The 23,640-nt window shown below is 30.9% G+C and overlaps 1 protein-coding gene across 2 annotated transcripts in view; it reads left to right on the forward strand.

The window, feature by feature from the left end:
- NOVA1 (NOVA alternative splicing regulator 1) overlaps positions 1–23,640 on the forward strand; it is a 142,023-nt gene that overhangs the window by 109,821 nt on the left and 8,562 nt on the right. The window contains exons 4-5 of one of the 2 annotated variants that reach the window (XM_060004738.1): positions 8,841–8,912; positions 9,348–9,658. In XM_060004738.1, coding sequence (XP_059860721.1) covers positions 8,841–8,912; positions 9,348–9,365 — 90 coding nt within the window. In that variant the 3' untranslated portion in view covers positions 9,366–9,658. Of the gene's footprint in view, positions 1–8,840; positions 8,913–9,347; positions 9,659–23,640 lie in introns of those variants that run through there. The other variant, XM_060004737.1, reaches the window with a different exon arrangement.

The raw sequence follows: 23,640 nt of genomic DNA on the forward strand, positions 1-23,640 counted from the left end.
TTATTTGTACTAGGTGAATGCAAAGGATAATTTAAAAACTGATGCCTTGAAAGTGGTACCATGATTTTATCCAAATTCTAAAAATATGAGTTTAAAGACCTCTAGGTTACAATCACCTGGGTCTAAGAATTTACAGAATTGGCACTGAAGTGCCATTGAAGGTTTATTGATTTTCTGCTTTAATCCAGCCTATTACTTCTCCCCTTTATTTTGTAATTTCTGTAAGTTCAAACATTTAGAGAAGGCAGTGAATATCTTGATTTTTTTTAAAAAAGTAAAACATAAAATATACTTTGAGTACTATATCACTGGCAATATATTCAGGACAATGATATGAATGAATTTTTATTATTTTTGTAATACTAAATATCTAGTACCATCAAATAATAGTCTATGAGTCATTGTTGAAACTTTAATTTTCTCTATGGTGATATGAGATTTATAGGTTGTCGTATATCCAGTCTCAGTAAAGATTTATGAAAGCCAGAATTTTAAAATGTTGGGTTCATTTCTATTTTTATTTGCCTTGTTCAGATAATATTATTTAAATTCAAGATAAGTGGTAAAAAATAATGGTGATTGATTTACTTTTGTGTATTTGCATTCATTTGTAAGCTTTGTAGACATTCATGGCATTGAAATTATTATTGATTATTTAATACTTTCATGTAATAAATGTGAAATAGAGTATCATTTTAAAAGATTTATTAAGAAGTACACTACATCTAGTAGGGTAATATATTTAATACTTAAACAGTTTCTTATAAATGTAAAATTTGAAAAATTTACTCAAAAAATCTGGAAGAGAGATTTATTATACTGTAGATCAACAGAGTTATTTATACTCTAAATTTCGGATTCTCTAACTTTCTAGGTATCCTGTTTTACAATGTAATACTTTTTGTTGGATCATTGTCTAAATAGTAAGTGAAGTATATAAATTTAAATTACCATGCCTTTATCTCTGAAGAAATTATGCTGGTAATCCAGTATAAAATAATTATTTCTAAAATAAATTATTTTACACTAGAATAGATAAAAACGTATTTCATATAATGTTTATATATTTTTTTATATTTGAGTACATAGAATAATAATAAGATTTCTTTTAAAATGGTAGTCTTTCCCTTAACTAATGGCATAACATTTACATTCCCTTTGGACTTCAATTCTGAAGTTAATTTTTAAAATAACTTCTTTAAAATATTTTTAAACATTTTCTTCTAGTTAAGATTGTGCAAAGAATAAAATTTGAGTTTTAAAAATTTCTGGAACTGGAAAATGTAATTTCTGCATAGAAATGAATTAATGTTGGATCTGAAATTATATTTTCTTAATTTTTGTTACTACATATCTATTGTTTTTTATGGTTGATAATTTAAGATTTTGCTTACTACAAAAAGTGTAATTAATATGTAACTTGGACTTAAAATAGGAAGTCAGAGTTAGTTCTAAATGAATAAAACTTGCTTTAAAAGTTAGAATTTTACACCATATATTATTATGACTTTTATAAAATATTATTTTCTGAATTATGTGATCTAGATACAGTTGGTTTCTGAATAAATTACATGAACCAGAATATTCTCCCCAAATGAAACCTTATTGACTTAATGAAATCTCAACCAAATATAAGTTCTTAGGAAAGCAGTACATACTGGTCTCACAAGTCTTTCATATGGAAGCATGATGATATCTAGCATGACAGCCTTACATCCAATTTAGATATTAGATGTGAACTATTCACTTCTTTATTCTCAAATGTGTTTTTTTGTTTGTTTGTTTTATTTAAATCAAATATATATTTGCTAATAGAGAGGGACTCCAATATTTTATATATTCAAAATGACAATAATAATAATATTTATTGAATAATCAAAGTATGTAGCCTCTGTTCTATAGCCTTAATATCAGAAGATTATGATAAGGTACATAACACCATCGTGCTCATTTCACAAGTCAGTATACTAAGAAACAGATATGCAGCAAGAGCCAGTAAGCCAAAATTAAACATATTAATTGCAACATAGAACATTATATTTCTTATTTTCAGGAAATGAAAATAGTAGAGACCTTCAGTGATCTTCAAATAATTTAGACTTTGTTTACCTAGAAGCTCTGAACTCATTCCTGGGGCACGTCTTAGCCCAGATTTTTTGGTGTACATATTTTCATTTCCACCTTTTATGTTTTGAATTTTGTACTTCTTACTTTTTTTTCCTCACGGGATTATTGAAACATTTCCTGTTGCTGTAAATCCCTCAAATCCCCCTCTAAGTATGGTTGTTTATACCTAATGAGTCAATAAATGAACCCCAAAACATGGTAGAAACAACAAATCAATAAGATAGTTGGCATTTGTTAACTTCCTTTGTCTATTACAGTTTTTCAGCATTTTTTTCTCTTTGGCTCAAATGCATTTTTAAGAAAATCTACATTAAAAAGAAGTGGTTATAGGCATTTAAATAATTATTTTGTATGTAAAAATTAAATTAAGATACCAAAAATCTCACTTAGCTCAAAGAATTCTACTTTCATCATGAAAAATTGGCAAAATTAGCACATAATTTGTTCATTATTCAATCATAAATTTATTAAATGCCTTCTTAGTGAATTGTAAAATATATTAAAATGTAGCCCTTGTTCTGTCAAGCTAGTTTATGAGAGATCCTAAATACTTAAAGTAACTAATAAAAATATAAAACTGTATTTATATACCAAAACTACAATATAAACAATGTAGTATAAAAGTTTGGAGGAGTGTGAAAGAAATGTAGGCTAGAGAGACATTTGGTCTTGTAAAATAGGTGAAGACTTGAACTGGACCTTGAAGATTGTACAGGAATTGCCTGATTAGAGGAGAAAAAAGAAAAAAGCTTATTTTAGGCAGATGAAGCAATATGGATTTGAGGAGAAAGACATCATAATTGTTAAATAGTAAAGAGATTATCTTGACAGAAGTGGAATATCTGTGTTGTAGTTTAGAGGAAATTAATGTTAGATAAGCCATGTGGGACCAGATAATGGAGAGTCTTGGATGTCTGGCCAAAGGGTATCCTGTAGACTACTGATTCTTCCTAATATTTTCCAAAAGAGCCCTTTTAATTTCTCTGGAAGGTTATGGAAAAAAAAAAAAGAGGCACCTCTACCCTTTTTTCTCTTCTGTGCTAAAACTCCACACAGATTCTTAGAGTGCTTGTAGGAACACCTATTGTTAGGAGAGGAAGAGAATTATGACACTTACTGAGTAATCTACTATGCAGATCTTTAGATTTGAAGGTTTATAAAATAATATTTTTTAAAACTTCTTTTATGTAATACTCGCAAATCCAGGGGATGTTAATCTTTGCCAGGAAAAATACTTTTATGGTCAAGAATGAAGGATCAGTAATACTGGTAACAGTGATGTATATGGTGCTTATTCTGTTTCTGTGCTAGCCGTTGTACTATGCACTTTACATTTATTATCACCTTTCATTCATCCTTCCGAAATTCTTCTGAGGCAGGTATAGAGTCCATGTTATACAAATAGAAACTGATGCTTAAAGGAATTTGAGTAACTTACCCAAGGAAATGTAACTGGTAATTGATCTTAACACTGAGCTGTATGGCTTCTAAGTTTGAGTAATGCTGATTAAACAAAATCCAATAGATTTCTCTCTTCTGGAATTCTCAGAGTCTTGAATAAGCATCTCCAAGAAGAGGACCTCACTTGTAATAGAAAGTCTTGTATCAGGGTGAAGTTAGGAGACCAGGGAATATTTTAAGAATAAGATGATGAACACAATCTCCTCTGGTGGTGAAAGTTGAGACAAAGCTTGAAGTTAAAAGATATTTCAAAGTGAAATCTGTGAGGCTTTGAGACTGGTTTGAGTCCAGTTCTAAAATAATGAGGAAAATTTAAAAATGACTATATGTGGTTTTGAGCCTAGCAAAATGTTGAATTCTAGGAAGCAACTAGTGAATTTTAGTCAGGCATCTATGTGAGATAATACTTTTGTATGTTTGTTTCAGGCAAGTTGAATAAGTTGTACATAGTATGTTTTTTCCTTGAAGTAGTCTTTGATAGAAGCATAAGTGAGAATTTAAAACTGAAAATATAGATCCTTAATTGCAGTATAGGTGATAATTTCACTTACACCTTCATTGTAGGAGAGAAAAAAAGAGATAAAGAAGCAGTTACTTTTTTTTTTTTAACTAAGTCAGAAGCATTATAGTATAGCGGTTAGGTATAGGATCTGGAATAGGATTGCCAGGTTTCAAATCCTGCCTCTTTAATTTACCAGTTGTGTACATTTGGACAAGCTGTTTTACTTCTGTATACCTCAACTTCTTTACCTATAACATGGGAAAAGTAATAGTAATCTGTTCTGTAAGGATATTGTGAGTATTAACTGAGTGGATCTATACCTGGTTCGTAGTAAGTGCTCCTTATTAACCATAAAGATAAAAGGGAGAAAATGAGGAAAGTACAATATAAGGAAAGATGCTAAAAAGGATCAAATACCCAAAGAAAAATTAGAGAATAACTATTTTTTTAATAGGAAATCATTAGAGATTCTAAAAGTTAGTTTTAAGTCTATGTTGAGAGAACAGTTGTTATTTGTTAATAATATTTCCTAAAGGTAAAGAGGCTGGTTAGGTAAAAAAAAAAAAAAAGTGTGAAGTGTGGGAACTGCTGACTTGAAATTGTGGATATAAAAGGAGTAAAATAGAAGTTAGATCAGAGAGACTCACATAACCCCTGCTACTAAAGAACGAATGGCTAATGTTAAAGAATAAAAAGGAGCTTGAAAAGGTAGAGAAATTGGAGATGCCAAATACAGATGAGATCATTAAGGGAACAAAATGACTCAGGAGTGGTGGAAAGATAATAGTTTAGGGTGTTAAGGTCCTAGCCCCTGAAGAGTAGGAAGTTTGAACGGGAGATCACAATTTTGTCTACATTGAAAAGAATGAGAAGATAGGGGAAAAAGTGGTTTGGAAAACTGAACAGGTTGAAATGAGGCCAATTGTAGTAGATAAGGAAGCTCATTCTGGAAAATCATGATTTCTTTCAAGTAATAAAAACTATCAATTGAAAAGAAGATAAAATACATGGGATTGAATGGTTGAAGAGAAGGATAAAGGTGTAGAATAGTAATTAGGAGGAATATAAGCTATGGAATAGGAATCAATTGTAAAAGACCTTTTGAAATTAGACAACATGAGTTTATATTAGGGCTAAGTGGTTCCAGATAGTTCAGACATTGGGAGAATGCTGGATACTTGTCAGGATGAAAAACCACAGATAACAATTACATATTTAAATAGCTGATCTATTATTTTTTATAGAGTAGTATGCAGATTTATTTAACAGAACTGAAAACAAAGGATTGGGAAGGCGATTACTCAAGTAATGTTACTCAGTTAGCTAGTAGTACCTTCCAAATTAAAATTGAAGTTTGCTGTTTGTTGCTGTTTTCACTATACATATAATAGACCTTGACAGTCTATTATTGTAGATTTGCTTGAGGTAAGCTTATTTATTATGGAGTTTATTTATAGTAATATTCTCTGGTCCAGTAAAACTGTCACTTGTTAACAAGAATGCATTTCATAATTTGTAATCACTTTTTAGTTCTTATTCTCAAGAGCCTAGTGAAATCTACATTTAATTAAATGACTATTATTAAATCTTGAATTTTAAAAAACTGTTTTATATTCCAAAGGATCCACTATTTTAAAATTATAAACCACTTCAGATTTTTCTGCAATAAGTAATTCAGCCTTCAACGTTTAAAGCAGAATTCTTAAATAGACATTTGTGTCATATAAATAAAAATATCATACTTTTCCATTTGAAAGATAAAATTGTGCTAAAAAATGCCTGTGCCCTTCATAATCACTAATAGATAAATATAAAAAAAGTTTTTAGCAGTATATATCCTTTATAAATGTTATCTATAACATATTTTAATATATTGTTGCTATATGGATATTCAGGTAGTTACATCTTCCAGATATCTATCAGAAGTTTTACTAAATGATTTTTTTTTAACTTGAAACCACTTTAACTTTTAGTCTGCATAGTAAATAGGAATAAAAATGTTTATAAAATATTAGGGAAACAAACATATTTTACATTGAAGTATTTCTTACTAATTTTTCTGTTCTATTTGTGTGGTTGAGAACAACTATCAAAGCTGTTTTTTAATCTAATTAATAGAACCTTTTAAACTAAAGGCAGTACGTTAATATATTTACACATATCTATTTATGAGAACAGTTTTTACCACCAGCATTTAAAAAATCAACTGAAATGCAAACTTGCTGGATTCTCTTTATTGCTATAGGTTAAATTTGTAAAGGAAGGAGACTTTTTCTGTTTAAGGGTATCTATATGACTAATGGATAAATATCAATAGAAAACTCATCACCTGTTTACTTCATTACATGTTTATTATTTTAGGAATATAAACAAGAAAATATATTTAGATGCAATTGACTGTGTCAAAAGACTCTGACAATCTTATCCCTTAAAGCCCAAACTTATTTAATTTTGATGTTTTATTTAAAACATTAAACTCTTAACTTATCAGAATATGATATTTAATAACCAAACCCTTAATGATTTTAAACATATTAATATTGTTCCAGAAGTTTAAAATTATTGTTTTTATTTCTGTGAGAAAGAAACAGCATCAGAATTATTAAGGACAATGTTGATGAATATGAATTCTATCAATTATTAATACATGCCCAATACCTCACATATACGCCAAGTAAAAAGAAAAATACTGAATAAATTGACAGAAGATAATATTAATCTTAGTGACCACAAATTCTGAGTCACTTGATATTACTACTTTTTCCACATATTTCTTTGCAATATTTCAAGAGAATTCATATCTAGGGCAAGATGGATGTCATAATGAACACCTGTGATACTTCAAGTTGATTTTATCCTGATGCAAATAGAAGAGCCCAACACACATACCTCATGCTTCTGTAGGTTAATGAACTTGGCTTCTAACCTATATTGGGATAGATGGCCTCTAGGTTTATGTCACATCTATTTAGTCAGCAGTCTCATAATCACTCTGAGATTAGTAAAGAACATATTCTTAAATATATGTTAACTACCCCCAGGAAATCTGTACAGTAACAACTGTAACCAGAGGTGGGAAAATAAAACCTTTACTCTTCAGTTCATAGTACAAGAGTAGCCCAAAGTCAATAGCGTATGTCTCTGCATAGTATTGCATGGAAAATAAAATATTAGGGCAATTATTAATGACTGGAAATGAAAGTCTCTCTGGAGAAATGACTTTGTAAAATGAATTTATTACAAATAGCAAAAACAGAAAACAAAGGATTCGAAGGGTTTTTTTCTTCTTTTGTGAGGTTTTACTTCTGAATGTAGCTCCTCTCCCCTTTTTAAAGTATGATTTAACAAAAATCTTGGTATGACTCAACATTAAGTCTAGTTTTCCTCAAAGTATCTTAGGTTTTAACTTAAGAATCAAGAATCCCTAGAGGAGTGGACTGTTTAAAACGTGATCTGATATTAGAATCAGTCTTACTTTGTTACTTGAGAACAGTGAGTTAAGCAGGAGCCTGTGAATTTTTTATCCTTTCTTTTACTCTTAAATGCTTTATTCTATCCTAATTAGGACTTTTGAAATATTAAATGCATAAATATGACTGTATTAAGTAATTTCATCTGCTTTTCCTGACACTGCTGAACCTTTAAAGTTATGCTTTTGCTCATATCTGAGTAATTTTGATGGATATATATTAATATAAAACATAATGTCCATATAGAATTTTGTCTGTACTATAAAACTACCCCATTTCATGTATTAAGAAATATTATATATTGAGGGTGCTACTTAAGCCATGCTATTTGCTGAGTGAAAATATACCTTTTTAAAAAGATAACATCTTAACATGTTACACACACATTAAGGTTACTCTATTAGACATGAGAAGTTTTTAAAATATCTTAAGTATATTATGGTCTCATATGGCATATTTTATATATAGTTTGTATATGTGTTTAGAAGTGAAATGAACAATAATTTGATTCCTAATATTTTTGTACCTATTTTCAACACAGGCTGATGACGCTATAATATATTATACCCCTTATCTATATAAATTTTTAGTGTTTAACACAAATGATAAAAAATATTATGGCAATTTGTTAAAATGCTATTAGTTACTTGTTTATTAATATGAGGTTAATGTTTACATTTTCAGACGGGCTCTAAATTTATTAAAAATTAATGTTTTAGAAGATAATGTGATATTAAGAACTCAGAACAGCAAATTTAATTGCTTTTAAGTATGGAACCCTAAATTCATGTGGAATCAACTTGTTGGTGATGTTCAACATATTAAGTAGGTGGATACTTTTATGCGAAAGTAAACTTCATTTCACCACTTCTTTCAACCCCCGACTGTATTCATTGATAGGAAAATGACTTTCAGTTTTACTCATTAAATTTCTTGAATTTTTGTTTGAGATCTCTTTTCCCCCAAGAAAACAAGAGGGAAAGAAAAGAGACTACTATTCATGAATATGGTCAGGATACCTTTAATACTCATGTGAATTTTTATCAGTCACCATCATGATTTCAAGTCATGAATTTATTTTTACATGCTTATGCATGCATATTTACATGCATTAGTTACTTAATTGATCTTAAATTCCATTAAATTTGAATGAATAGGAGAAAAATTTGTTCATAGGATTTTGTTCTCGTTATATTACATTTTATTTTATTTTGTTTTATTTAAATAATCAGTTTAAGGCTTATAAAGGTTGATTTGCTCCTGAACTGCTTTATTCCCAGACATTGCCATCTTCCCCAACTACCACCAAGTCCTCTCCATCTGATCCCATGACCACCTCCAGAGCTAATCAGGTACAGTATCATCCTGTCATCTACACCATACTTTTCACGGGTGATTGCCTGCACACTGGAGAAAAAGATACTGGTGGGTTAAGGATGTATTCGTTCATTCACATATGTGCACCATGAACAGATTCCAAATAACTTGAGAAAGAAATATCAATTATTCCTGAAAATTTATATGCATTTTTAGCTTTAGATAACAAAAATATATTCAGATGGTAGACTACTAGAATTTTGGATTTTCCCCCTAAAATTATGACTTTATGAGCTTTGAGGGTTATTTATTGAGTTGGTGTTTATGATCTCCCTTATTATTTCTCCCTAGGATTCTTGGTATATAAGTTAAGAATATCATATATGTAAAAACTAAATGTATAAATATGACTTACTGAGCAAAGGTATATCTTTAAATGTGAATGCATTTTTCTTTGTTTTTTATTTCAGATATGCCTTACTGTGTAACAATTTTAAACTTTTGATGAAAAGCATTCCTAGCAATCTAAAAGTAACTGGAAATTGGTATTTGTGATAATTTTAATGCTGTTTAACAACTCAGGAAATGGTACTTTCTTAGAATTTAATAATAGCATTTTCTTTGCTGGAGTGGCAAACTTTGCAATTAGAAATATATCTTAGTTTGACTTGATTGTTTTGGTACTGAATATTTGTAGGACATTCTTCAAAAATGTAGTTATTTTTGGCACGTTTAAGGAAATCACTAAAATATTCTATGTAATTCAGAGCCTTACTGTACTTTAACATGACAAATGTTGAAAAATATATTTATTAAAATGATTAAACACATTTTCATTTTGTCTGAGTTGAGCTTCATTTAGGTGAGAAATGTTATTTTCCTTAATATTTCCACTTTTTTACTAATATAAGGCCTTATGGGATTATTTAAATATTAAACAAGAGCTTATGTTTTTAATATATTTTTCATACAGTTGACTAATAAATTATTAACTTTGAACTATATTTGTTAAATACATTAAATGTGGCTTTTGAATATGATCTAATATAAGGCTATCAGAATTATTTTGCTCATTTATGGATTCTAATACCTTTGCAACCTCAGGAAAAAATTTTAAATAATTGAAAGCAAAACTAACATTTAGAATGTTATTCTATAGTAGGAGCTTGATTTTTGTTTTATGCAGTAGTATTCCCTTCAAAGAGAAATACTTTATAATGCTCACATTTTAGCCCCAATAAATTGGTTAAAAAAGTACACATCTCTAGTGATGAAACCCAGCATTTCTCTTTGAAGGTAATGGTACTACATAAAGTGAGAACCAAGCTTGTATTATTGATGCGTGAAGTTGAAAAGTGTATATACATTTTCACTCATACCTTATCTCCTATATGAGCTTTAATTATATGATACAGAAAACTATTGTGAAAACAACTGACTTTATGTTTTTAATGTTTCTCTTGTACTTCATTCTCTTCCAAATAAAAACAAGACAAATGAGTACAACAGTAATAAAAACAAATGATTTTTCTCAACGTAAAAAGTAAAACATTCTGGATCTAGAGAGAAAAACCATCTCAATAATTTTGTCTTTGAAGTTAGATTTGTATTTTCTTTATTTTATGTGAACATGAATTTTTATAAAATGATTTCTTAAAAAGGTTACTTGTTGAAGTTTACTAACAATATAATACTTTTACCCTCTAGATATGTTACTACATCCACCTTCGGATATTTTTCTAATTATATTTTTCTAATTATATTTTTCTCATTTGAAATAATAAGTCATTTGTGCTTTTATACTCTGTTCACTGTTCTAGCTATGTTTGTTAAGTGTGTTTTATTTATACTTTGATTTCTTCTGTTCTTCTACAAAGAAGTATAATATCTCCTGGATAACATGAGGCAAGGTATAAAAGAACAAAACAAAATCCTTAAATTTATTGAAGGAATTGTAGTTATCTTTCATCTTTATGTTATTAGTAGTGTGTAATTATTTCATTCCCTATGGGTATTTCCCAATAGATTCTATTAATGTTGTAGGACAGAAGATAATTTGGTTTTTGCTGTTTATTCAGTCTTTAGATAGCTCACAGTTGTTTCTTGTGGATAGTCCTAATTAATTCAGCTTCACTAAATTGACTTAGATCTGTAAGAGTCACCAAGATAGAAAAACGGATTTTAATGTGATCATCTTAAACTCTCCATACTTAAAATAGACTCTTAAACCTATAATAATATAACGTTCATTTCTGGTATAAGTTTACTTTATTCTTACCCAGCAATTTAGCAGATATGTCTCCAGTTTTGTGTTAAAATTATTGTTTATGTGTTATAGCTAATCTGATATCCTCTGCTGTTAAAAGTAACTGCAGACTTTTTCCATGTGAATTCTCATAAACCAATATAAAGCAATCTAGACGACTACTTGTGTTATTTCATCTATAATAGCTAAATGAGTTATGATTGAGTTTTCTTTAGAATAAATAGTTTGTGTTACAAACTAATGTAATAAAAGGAACTAAGGGACTATTAACATTTAGAAAACCCAACAATAAAAAGCACAGAAAATACATTAAAGAGTAAGTTTTACCTGCAGTTTCAACGTTTAAAAATCTTTTCTGTTCTTTTTAAAAATGACTATAATGTTTCAGTACATACTGGATTTTACTTTCCTACCCTCATGTTTCCACAGGTCAGACTGTTTTCACAGATCAGACTGACAGACTGTAACTACAGTGTTATGGGTCTATAATAATTTCCCCTGGAAAACTGAAGGACTGTCGTATGAGAAGCTTTATAGAATGGTGGTTAAAAGTCAAGACTGGAGCCTAATTTCCTATAATCAAATCCTTGTTCTGCCACTTACTGAGTAAATTGGGCCTCAGTTTCCCCTTCTGTGAAATTCAGATAATAAATTCATTAACTATTCTTAGAACAGTGCTATTCTAGAGTGTACTACTCACCATATAAGTGTTAGGTTATGTTTATTTAATATTTTCTGAAATTTCTTTCAAGTGATAATGAAAAAGAAAGATTATTCTTTAAGATGGTAAATAATATAGCATAAAACAGCTTAAACTGTTTGAGTTTTATTTTTAAAAAAAGATTCTGTGATACTAATATTGCTGCTTTTTCAACTCTAAAATATTTCTATACAAAGTTTCTGTATGCTTTTTAGGATAGCTTAAGATGCTCTATAGTTATTTTCTTCCCTAGTGAGAGTACTGAGTTACTTGTTGTCTAACTTATAAATCAAATTGCTATTATTTTCCTATTAAGAAAGAAAAGTTAGGGCTAATACTTTTACAACTTACACTCTTTTTTTTGCATGCATTGCATATTGCAAAGTGCAGGTTTGACACTTTTTACATGTGGAACTTTAACTAAGAAGCAAATATAAAGATACAAATAGAATTAGAGTCTTAATCAATGTGTTTATAAACTTAAGATAAAAAACAGAATCAGTTGTATTTGATCAGTTCTAAGTTATCGATGCTACATTTTTCAATCACTTCAAGATTCAACAAAATGGTTTTGTTAATCAGTCAATGGTGCCAATAATTAAATTCTTAATTTTAGATTCCTGATTGTTAGCTCTCCTGGGATTCTTCTCAAATTTCAGGAAAAGTAAAAAGAATAAAAAGAAGAGTTTCAGAAATATGTGCTTTATAGATATTTATTTATGTGCTAATAAATTTGAAATTATATATCAAAATATACAAAACAAATGAAAATAGATAACTCATACTCATATATAGCACTTTTGGTATAGTTATAGAAAAACACAAATAGAACTCACTGGTCCCACTTTGATTTCATGAACACAGATCTCAAATGGACCCTTAATTCTGTCAGGTAATCATAAGCCCAGTGACTTTTTTACTCTTTAGAGGACTGTTTCATAAATTCTCGTCTCCTTTCTCCTTTCCTTTAATTAGTTTTCTGTTGCTGTATAAAAGATTACCACAAACTTATGGGCTTAAACAGCACACCTTTATTATCTCATAGTTTCTTTGAGTCAAGAGTCAAAGGCACTGTTAGCTGAGTCCTCGGCTCAGAGTCACAAGTCAGCAATCAAAGTACTGGCTGGGGTGTATTCTCATCTAGAGGCTTCACTGGAGTCTAATCCGATTTTAAGTTCATGTAGGTTGATGGCAGCATCCAGTTTTTTGCAGCTGTATGACTGAGGACCCCAACTTCTCATTGGCTGTTGGCAAGAGGAAGCTCTCAGAATCTAGAGGCTGCCCAAGTTCCCTGCTGTGTGACCCTCTCTACAGGCATTTCACAGTTTGGCTGTTTGCGTCTTGCAAAGCCAACAGGAAAATCTCTCTCTCTCCGTTGTGTGTTAGCAAGATGAAGTCTTATTGAACTTAAACACAGGAGTGACTTCTCACATCCTTTGCCATACAGTGTAACTTAATCAGAGTAGTGACATTCCATCCGTTTGCCATATTCTGTTGATTAGAAATCAGGTTACAATTTCTACTCACACTTAAATGGAGGAAACTATACAAGGCATAACACCAAGGGAGCAGAGATCATGGGGCCATCTAAGGATTGTCCCTGAGCACCCCAATATCTCTTGCTCCATCCTCACTCTCAGCTGATCTTACTTCCTACTTCACTGAGAAAAATGGAAGCAATAAAAAGAAAAATTGTACAAAATCACAACTTCATTTATACCCACATATTCTACCTCTCATCTGTTACCATAAACTTTCCCTGCTCCTATCTAAAACCAGTAATTTCAGTTGCACATTAAACCTTATTATTTTTTCTTTACTCAAGGTCATCTCTTCAACAATTCTACCTTCTCTCTCCTTTATCTTTCAAGTTTCTGACCTCTATAGGATCATTCCCATCAGCATACATACATGTTTTTTTTCTCCCATCTTAAAAGACAAAACAAAACTTCTTTTAATCTCACTTCCCTCACCAGCTAATGCCCTATTTCTTATACTCCTTTGTAGCAAAACTCACAAAAGTTATTTACTCTCTGTTTTCCAGTTTCTGTCTTCCCATCTTTTCTTAAATTCACTCCTATCAGGTTTTTGCCTCCATTCTACCAAAACTGTGTTTGCATAGGACATCAGTGATGATCATATAGCTAATTCCAGTTGTCTGTTCTCAATCTACGTGTTATTTGGCCTATCAGCAGTATTTGTTATAATTTGTCACTTTCACTTTCACAGTATACTTTCATTACTTGGCTTCTAGGATATTATTGCACAACCTTGATTTTCCTCCTGTATCATACCTTGTGCTTCATCTCAAAATCCTTTGCTAGTTCTTCCCATCATCCCTCTTAATGTTGGAGTGATCCGAGTCTTAATACTTGAAACTTTTTCTGGGTATATAGTTTTCTTTCTCCTCATATAATACCTTGGCTTTTATATTCTGACGTATGCAAAATATATGTTTCCAGTGAGAGGCAGGTTTACTATGAACTAATGAAGGCTTAAGCCTTAAGATTCCTAACCTGCACAGGCTTATTACAAGGCTCTCTACCTAGTTTTATCTTTATAATTTTGAATGTAGAGGACAAAGATGTCCTCTAAAATTGTGTAAGATCCCACATAACTTGGGTTCACATTTATCTCTCATCTGGATCTCAGAGTGAAACTACAGACTGTATCGTTTCCCACTCAGCATTGCCACATCCATATCTAATGGACATCTTTAATTTAGGAGTCCTAAAACTACTCCAAACCTGCTCCACCTATGGGCTTTACCGTCTCAGTTGAAGCAATTCCATACATCCACTTTCTCAGATCAGAAATCTTGGATTCATCCTCATCTCTTTTCTTTAATACCCCAAATCCAGTTCCTATAAGAAATAATGTCGACTCTACCATTAAAAAATATATAGAATGTTGACCACTTCTCATTACATCTACTGCTACCCTAGTCCAAGCCTGAATTATTACAAAGGCCTCTGTATAGGTTTCTCTGACTTTCTACCTTTGCTCCCCAAAGTCTGTTCTCCACTGAGCGGACTATGGCTTCTAAAATATGTCAGTTTTTAAAAATTACACCTGTGATAGTTTTCCATTGAACTCAGCAAAAGCCAATATCCCCAAAATGACATCCATTAAGTTACAAGATCTGGACATTGCCACATTACCATTTTCACTTCATTTCCTACCACTTGCCTCCTTCCTCACCCTGCCCCAGGCAAATTCACCTGCTTGCGTTTCCTTGCAGACTTAGGCATGTGCTTGCCTCTCTGTACAGGAAATTCTCTTATCTCAGAGGTCTACTTGGCTAACACCTTCATAGTCCTCAAGTCTTTGTTCAAAATTCACCTGTCAATACCCTATTGAGAAGGATATACCTGGCCACCCTATTTGATACTGCAACCTGGCCTCCCCATTCTCCCAAGTACTTCTGATTCCCTTTATCTTGCTATATTTTTTTCCATTGCCTCATGGAATACTACATACTTTGCTTATTATCATATTTATTGTGTATTGTCAGTCTCACTTTCCTAGAAAATAAGTTACATGAGAACCGCGGTCTTTGTTTTATTCTCTTATGTATTAAGAAGCACTAACCAGGAGCATTATAGGTTCTCAATATTTGTTGAGTGACTAGTATTAGTTGGAAGAATACGCTTATGGTCTATATGTTGTAAAACTCATTTTTTATTTTTGAAAATCCCTTCTTCAAGTGAAATTTTGCAATACTAATAAAAGCCGTGTGGTATTAACACAAACAAATATAATTGGTCAATGAAACATAAAAGAGATTTCAGAAATATCAATAGATCCAAGTACATATGGGAACTTAACTGTATTCTATCATTCATTAAGAAAGGTAGTGTAATATAGGGATTAAGAGAATTGTACTCTTAGGCCATAGTTCCTAGCTTCTTTGCCACTTCCTAATTTTCTGATTTAAGGAAACATCCTTAACTTCACCATGTGTTTTCTGTTTGTAAGATGAATAATAACAGTGCCTCCTTCATAGGGTTGTCATGATTCTTAAATAAATCAGTACATGAGAAGCATTTAGAACACTGCCTGGTCCAGAGTAATAGTTGAGTCATTTTATTTATTTTAGAAAAGGATGTTTTATTTAATAAATGGTGCTGGCATACTTGACTGTCCACCTGAAAGAAAATAAATTTGACCTCTACCTTGTATAATATATAAAAATAAATCTCAATGCATACAAGATTGAAACTGTAAGACTATTTGATGAAATTATGGTGTGTGAAATCAAGTTGAGGATGACTTTCTTAAGCAAGAAGGAAATCTAAAACATAAAGGAATAGGTTAGAACATTCAAATATATAAATATTTTATATTTTGGTATAGTAGAATAATACACCATTAATAAGCAAAAGGTGACAGTACCCTTGGAAAAATATGTTGAACACATATGACAATTAATTACTATACAGAGAAACCCTAGATTGATATTAAAAAATAAAAACCCAGGAGAAAAAAATAGGTCAAGATTATGAAAAGGCAGTTTACAGAAGAGGAAATGGAAATGCCCAATAAACATATGAAAGCATGTTTAACCTTACCAGGCATCAGGAAAATTTGAATCAACATCACAAGATTATATATTTTTTTTACCAGATAGACAGAATTTTATGTGTGTATATAATACACATATATCAAGAACACAAAAATTTATCTCTGTGTGTGTGCCTGTGTGTGTGCATGTGTTTATAAATTAAAAGTGCTGTCAAGAATATAGGAAATAGGGCTTCCCTGGTGGCGCAGTGGTTGAGAGTCCACCTGCTGATGCAGGGGACACGGGTTCGTGCCCCGGTCCGGGAAGATCCCACATGCCGCAGAGCGGCTGCGCCCGTGAGCCATGGCCTCTGAGCCTGCGCGTCCGGAGCCTGTACTCCGCAACGGGAGAGGCCACAACAGTGAGAGAGGCCCACGTACCACAAAAAAAAAAATATATATATATAGAAAATAATCATTTTCATACACTGTTGATATAAGAGATGCTATAATATTACAGCTTTTGAGAATCTACCCAGTAAAATTTAATGTACCAATACATAGAAATATAGACAAAGATGTATGTTGCAGTAGTATTCACAGTGGCAACAGTTGGAAAACCATCTGCTTTAACAGGAGAGTGGCTGAATAAATATGGTATTGTAGAATATTATGTGGTGAAGCTCTTAAAAATAATGAGTTAGAGCCATATAAATTGGCCTAGAATAGTGTTTGTAATATATTAACTAAAGAAAATTAAGTTGCTAAGAAACGTATGGCCTTATTTTTAAGTCAGAAATATCCTGTGTTCATGTATCATCAGGGTGATGACAAGGAATATGAACATTATTAACTTCTTATGTTTCTACTTTGTTTTTAAAGTGTTAACTAAGGGAATGTAAAACAAGATGGAAAAAAATAATGGCTCCAGTTGCGATATTATGTAATGTTCTAAGGAATATAAAGTGGTAACTTTCCAAAAGATTGAGAAAGATTGGACTGTCTTTGATAGATATCTGTTTGGACTACTTGACTCCTTCATTTCCTAGTTGTGGGATGCTTTTTGAGGAGTTTCAAGAAGGATCACAAGAGAGGCTTTAAGGATCAGAGGAGACATTTATTAAGTGGCAAAGGAACTGTAATATTTTTCTTTATTCTTTGTTAATTAATATATCAAAAGTTTTCAATTCTAGCCTCATCAAAATTACCTATGTATATTCTTATTTAATAGATTAAGGATGAGATTAGCCATCTATATTTGAAGAGTTGGAAAAATGTTTCCTGAAGCCTCTTGTTATTTGGGAATCACCATTTACCATATGAAAAATGCACAGTAGTTTATTAAAAATACGATAATTATATAATTGTGTATTACATAACACTATCTCTTCACAACTTCGACTTTTTAATGAAATAACACACTTTGAATATTATTTGATTAACATTAAATTAAAGAACAAATATTGATTTGATTTGTGCACAAGTTGAAGGGAAAGTGTTAGTATTATCACTGAAAACAGTAAAGGTTACAAATTAATACAATTTAAATCTATGAAGAAATATTATACAAAGGATGATTGTCTTTGCAGATAGCAGTAGTAGTCTTTTGACTGTTACCAAATACAGTTAGAGGTTATCTAACCATGGAAATATTTATATATGCAGATTACATTACTGTTTTTAAAGATTATTTAGCAATATTCTTGCCAAAATTTATGGCGGAGAGCTAAATGAGCACTTCCTAACCATACCCATTCCACTGCAAACTTCTAATTTTGTTAGTGTGCTATGCTGTAGATGGTTTGTCCTTCACACCCAGTGATGGGCATCAGAGGATCTTCCTGAGGGCAAGTTAAGAATTACTGCTGAAAGCAGCACACCATTAATATTTTCCGGTTAGAATTATAACACATCACTTAGTAAATACCATGTTATGTGACCTTCCAAAGTCCCTTCTAAAGGTTTGATTTCATATGAAGGCATATTTATATTTATGGAAAGCCTAGGGCTTTTCAAGTTTTCATATTGAAAAAATGGTAAACTTCAGGGGAAAAGAGTTAATGAAATATGAAATGTTCCTTATTTTACATCCCATATATGGCTCAGTCACTGATAAAAGTGCAGAGTGCCTTGTCTAGTGTTGGCTGGTAAGTAGGCAGATACGGAATATTCTTCGTCTTTCTGGACTACCTAGTAGGTAAAGGTGGTTGTTTGTTTCATCAGCATTCTCCCTGCAGTCATAGCTCTGGTAGTTCTTGCACACAGTGTGTTCTCAAGACAGAACGTTATATGTGCCTTTAGATAACTAAAGCACTTAGTGCCTCATTACTCCAGAATGTGCACTAGTCTTGCTCTGTGTGTGTGTATATATACCCTTCAACAGAATTTTTCTATCTTTCAAATAGAGCCATATAAAATGGAAAATACATAAAACAGGAAAACCAGGTAGTTATCAAGTTTATTTTCAATATTTTAATTTTATTTTTAAAAAGCTTAGAAATAGGAAAATCTTTGCATATTCTCTCTGATAATATCTTTTCATATTCTCATAGTTTTGCCAGATTGAGGAGTTTGATACCTGATCACTGTGGAATAAAAATTGTTTCTCATGTTTTCTAATATTTTAATCTTTGATTTGGGAATATTCCAGTTGATCTTTTTCACCTTTTCTTCTGAACCTCGTACCTTATAATTAATTTTATTGGTCTTTGGTTTAGCTATTGTTTTCTTCCTTCCATTAGGTGATACAGTCCTTCAGTTACTCTTTAAAAATATATTTGAGAAAGGAAGTGATCTGTTTCATTAACTTTAGCCAAATAATGGCTATAAAAGTAATGTATTTTTATTTGTGATTCACTAAGTATTAGAAGTGAATTACTTCATATGTAGGAAAAAAAATTAGTTTTATGACTAATAATACATTTTGTTAAATTGCAGACATTTTTCTGTAGCTTTTTATATATTAGTCAATATGTATTTGCACATTACAAGTATTAATGTAATAAGAAAAATTCAGGACATTTTCATTTCTTAATGACAGTCATTTGTGATAGTAAACTGTCAACTTCCCTTTACTAATAAGACACTGAAATGTAGGCAACTATTATTTTTTAAAAAACAAATATTGCCTTCAGAAAAATTCTTGGTGAAATTAAAATATAAGAAATGTTGAATTAGCTTGATTAGTAAATATAAAAGACAAGCAACTGTAATTTGATATCAATATTTTAAATCATGTTAAAATATGGTACATCAATCTATCATTAACTAATTAATAATAATACTTAATTTTAATGGTAAAAATGGCTTAATCAAAAATTTGTAAAAGAAAAATAATCCAATTTGTGAAAATTTTTTTAATAATTAGTTACCTAGTTATATAAGTTTAGAGATCAGTTTTTAAACATAGTTGAGAAATTTACTTCCAATAATATCAAATTAGTTTGCTTACATTATAGAATATTAAATCAACCCATGTACCAAACTCAGACTTTTAAATAGCTTTATATTCCTAGATTAGATTAACTTTGTGGTTTTCCTAAACAGGCATTTAGCATAATTACATGATTCTTATTTAAAAACTATGATTTTAAATTTTCTTGTTTTAAAATTTTAAAGTATTTTATAAATCTGCTTTTCTGTCATTTATCAAATCATTTTATATACACATTTAAATGTTTATTAGTATTTATTGTACCACATGTTTGGAAGCTTCATGAAAGCGAGATCTTAACCTTTTTATTTAACTCTGTATTTCCAACATCTGGAACAGTACCTGGAACTCAGTAAATAATTGTTCAATGAATACCAGAAATATACAAAATTTATTTTTAATGAATTGTTTATTCTGCTTTTGTGGCATTTGTTTATTCAGCATCCTAATTTGGGGATAATTTTTCTATTTCCTTTTGTTATACTAATTTTTAAAAATTTAATACAAGGTTTATATGGTAAGAAAAACTCATCTGAAACCCAACCTCTATTATTTTCTTTATTTCAGTTTTATCTGCATATAATTTTACACTGTTTAATTCAAATTCTACATATACATTTATATATTTTTAAAATTTTGCATAGATATTTTCCACATTATTTTATAGCTTTATATAGTGTCTTTACACTGTTCTGTGTATATGACATTTTCCATGTTTTGGATTATTTCCCAGATGGATCACAGAAGGAGAGAAACTAAGTTAAAGATTATGCTCATTTTATAATTTAATGTGTTCTATAAGGTGATTTCCAAAAGCTGATATATACTGCCACAGAAAAGAGATTAAAAGAAAGAGATTAGTAGTTAAGCCATTCCCTCATTTTCATTTGGTTTGCCTTTGTTTGTTTTTTTTTTTGGTGATTAATTTTGCTGCTCTGCTTTGAATATCTTTGATTATTTTAGAAGTTAAATATTTTCTTATCCTGCACAATTCTTTGCTGTCCACTATTTAATGAACTGTTTGTTCATTTTTACCTTCCACTGGATTACCTTATCCATTTCTCTGGCTTTAAATACTATCTCTATGTTAACTCTCAAACTCATAGCCAATCACCTACATATCATTGATATCTTCACTTGGATGACTGGTAGGCATTTCAAACTTGATATATCCAAAATAGAATTCCTGATTCCCTCTATCCTTTTCTTTCACACCTTTCCATTATCTCCTTCAGTAAACAGCCCCTACTTTCATGTGCATGGCTGTTTTTCACTTTTTCAATTGATTTCAATCAATTTCACTTAAATTGATTGTTGCAACCTTTAAAATATTAAGTTGAAAATATTAGTTTTCATATAAAAAGCCCAAATATTTCAAATATGTTTTTCCACTAATAAGAATTAAGAAATCTGAACATATATCTTAGTATACATGCCCTGAAAGAGATGAGCCAAAAAGAGAGGGTTTAAAAATAATAATAATAGTTTCAAAGAGCTTTTTGATAATTTGACACATGGATGATAATGGCAAATGGGACTTCCAGAAATTTAACCTCAGTTTAGTAAAAGCTGGTTTAGTAAGCATTAAGAAGGCAATACCCCAAATTATTTTCATTTGTAAATAATGAGCTGCTCTATAATAGTTTATCATTTACAACCCTCGTAGTTTCTCATAATTACTTGACTTCTAGTAGTATTCTTTTTTGATATCATTATGTCTAGCTTTTTTTTCACTTCCTTCTTATAAAGAATAGATTTCTCCTATTTTTCTTATTCCTAAGTATATCCCTCTCTGAAATGTAATATGGTATATTTTTAAAATATGCAACAGTCATCAAAAGAAAAAAAAACTTGGAATAATACTTCAAGGGGAATAGTAAAAAATATATGAAGTAAAAAAAAAATAGTTCAGTTAAACTTTATTTGCCTTTAGAAATTTTTTGGTGATTATCATTCATTTTTCTGTCTTGTTCCAAAGAGATACGAAAAAGAGGTATACTGTCATTTTCTGTCATGTCTTACAGCCAGAGGGGAAAGTAAAGTATGGCCCTTTGGAAGAAGATATAAAATGGATGATGTATGGTCTCCACAAAACTTTTAAAATTCAATTATTTTAAGGTAAAAATGCAATTGCTTGAAGCAAGGCAAGGTGTGGGAGGTAACTGCACCGGTTATGAATTGTGATTATGATTCAGTAGATACTGTCATTTCGTCATCTTATTAATTGATCCAGTTCATTGCTTAATCAAGTAAACACTAATATGTTTATATTCTAGACTTTTAGAACCAATCTGACCACATTTTTTATGGCTAAAGAAGCCTAGCCACAAGCTTGATTAGTAAGAAGCTATAAAATTACATAGGAAAAGCATAATACATTGATGAAAACTTAAGAAAAAGGCATATAGTGCATATTTAATTACTGTACTCTTATTGGATTTTTAAATGACAAATCTGTGTTACTGATTTCAGGAATTTTATGACAAGATTAAAACATCTGTATATTTGTCTTTTTGTAAATTTCAGTATGGATGCAATATAATCTGAATTTTAGATTTTAGAGATGATAAAGTTGCTTTTGTTTTAAGAACCCAGTGTCGTATTTTACACACACACACACACACACACACACACACACACACACACACACTCCTGCATGGCCATGCTGGAGTCTTTCAAATACTTTATTATTTAGTTCTTACATAAATCCATATATTTTGCATTACATTCAAGCTGCTCTGGAAGACATAAGATTTCAGCAAGCAAAAATGTGTGAGTTAAAGGGGAAGAACAGTGTTGGAAATATAGGCAGCATTTTAGTCATTTGGAACAAATGAATAAACAAAGGCAAAGACCTAGAAAAACAACTAATATAGAGTATATTTAAGAACTAGCAGGTAAAGTTTGGATTCAGCATAGAATACTAGTCATAGAAAATGAAACTGGGAAAACAAGTTGGGGACAGGGTATGGAGAATTTGGAATATCTACATAAGGAGTCTGGATAATTTAGTGGGTAGCTGGAAGGAAGGAGATCATTGAAGGCTGTTGATTAGGGCTTTTTAATAATGCTAAAATAAAAACTCATCCACAGTCTTATCAAGTTGTCTGGTTTTATAGATGATGAAACTGAAGTGATTGACAAAGGTCACACAGCAGAGCCAGGGTGAAGGTCCATATGTCCTAACTGTCAATTCTAGATTCTTTTTATTACACCACACATTCCTTTAGATAGGCTAAAGCAGTAGGACTGGCAAGAAGCATTTCAGGGGAAAAAAAATCAACAGTGCATAACAGGATGTAGAGATCTAGGGAGCAAGAGAAGGCACAGATGGCTTCCAGGTTTAAAACCTGGTGTTGGCAGTAGGTGGGGGGTAAGGATATATGAGAGAACATAGCATAGTATTTTACGATAGGTATAAAGACATGCTTATGAAAACTGTACTGCCTTGAATTTGGTGATCAAAAGTAAGTAGATTAAACACACATAGAGAGTTGGAAGAGCTGCTTTTTCATTCATTTTGGATATTTCATGTAGCTCTGTCATACGTACTTTGTCAGAGCAGTACGTTTTAGAAAGACAGTTATTTATATATTTTAAAATCTATAATCAAAAGAAAGATACACTTTTTTCAGTTTACTTTGGTCAGCAGTTCAGTGTGGATCCCCCCACATGACACACACCTCTCCAATGGCCACTAATAAATGGTGCCTCAGTAGCCTAAGGTGTAATACATTAGGCAAATGAAAGAAATTTATCCTATTAGATCATGTATATCTCAGTAAAAGATACGTTAAATAATGCACTCATGTCTCTTTACCAGAGTTATGACATCTTGACTTTTAGAGCATCAAGAGATAC

Source organism: Delphinus delphis, chromosome 2 (genome assembly GCF_949987515.2).
Source record: "Delphinus delphis chromosome 2, mDelDel1.2, whole genome shotgun sequence".
NCBI lineage: Eukaryota > Metazoa > Chordata > Mammalia > Artiodactyla > Delphinidae > Delphinus > Delphinus delphis.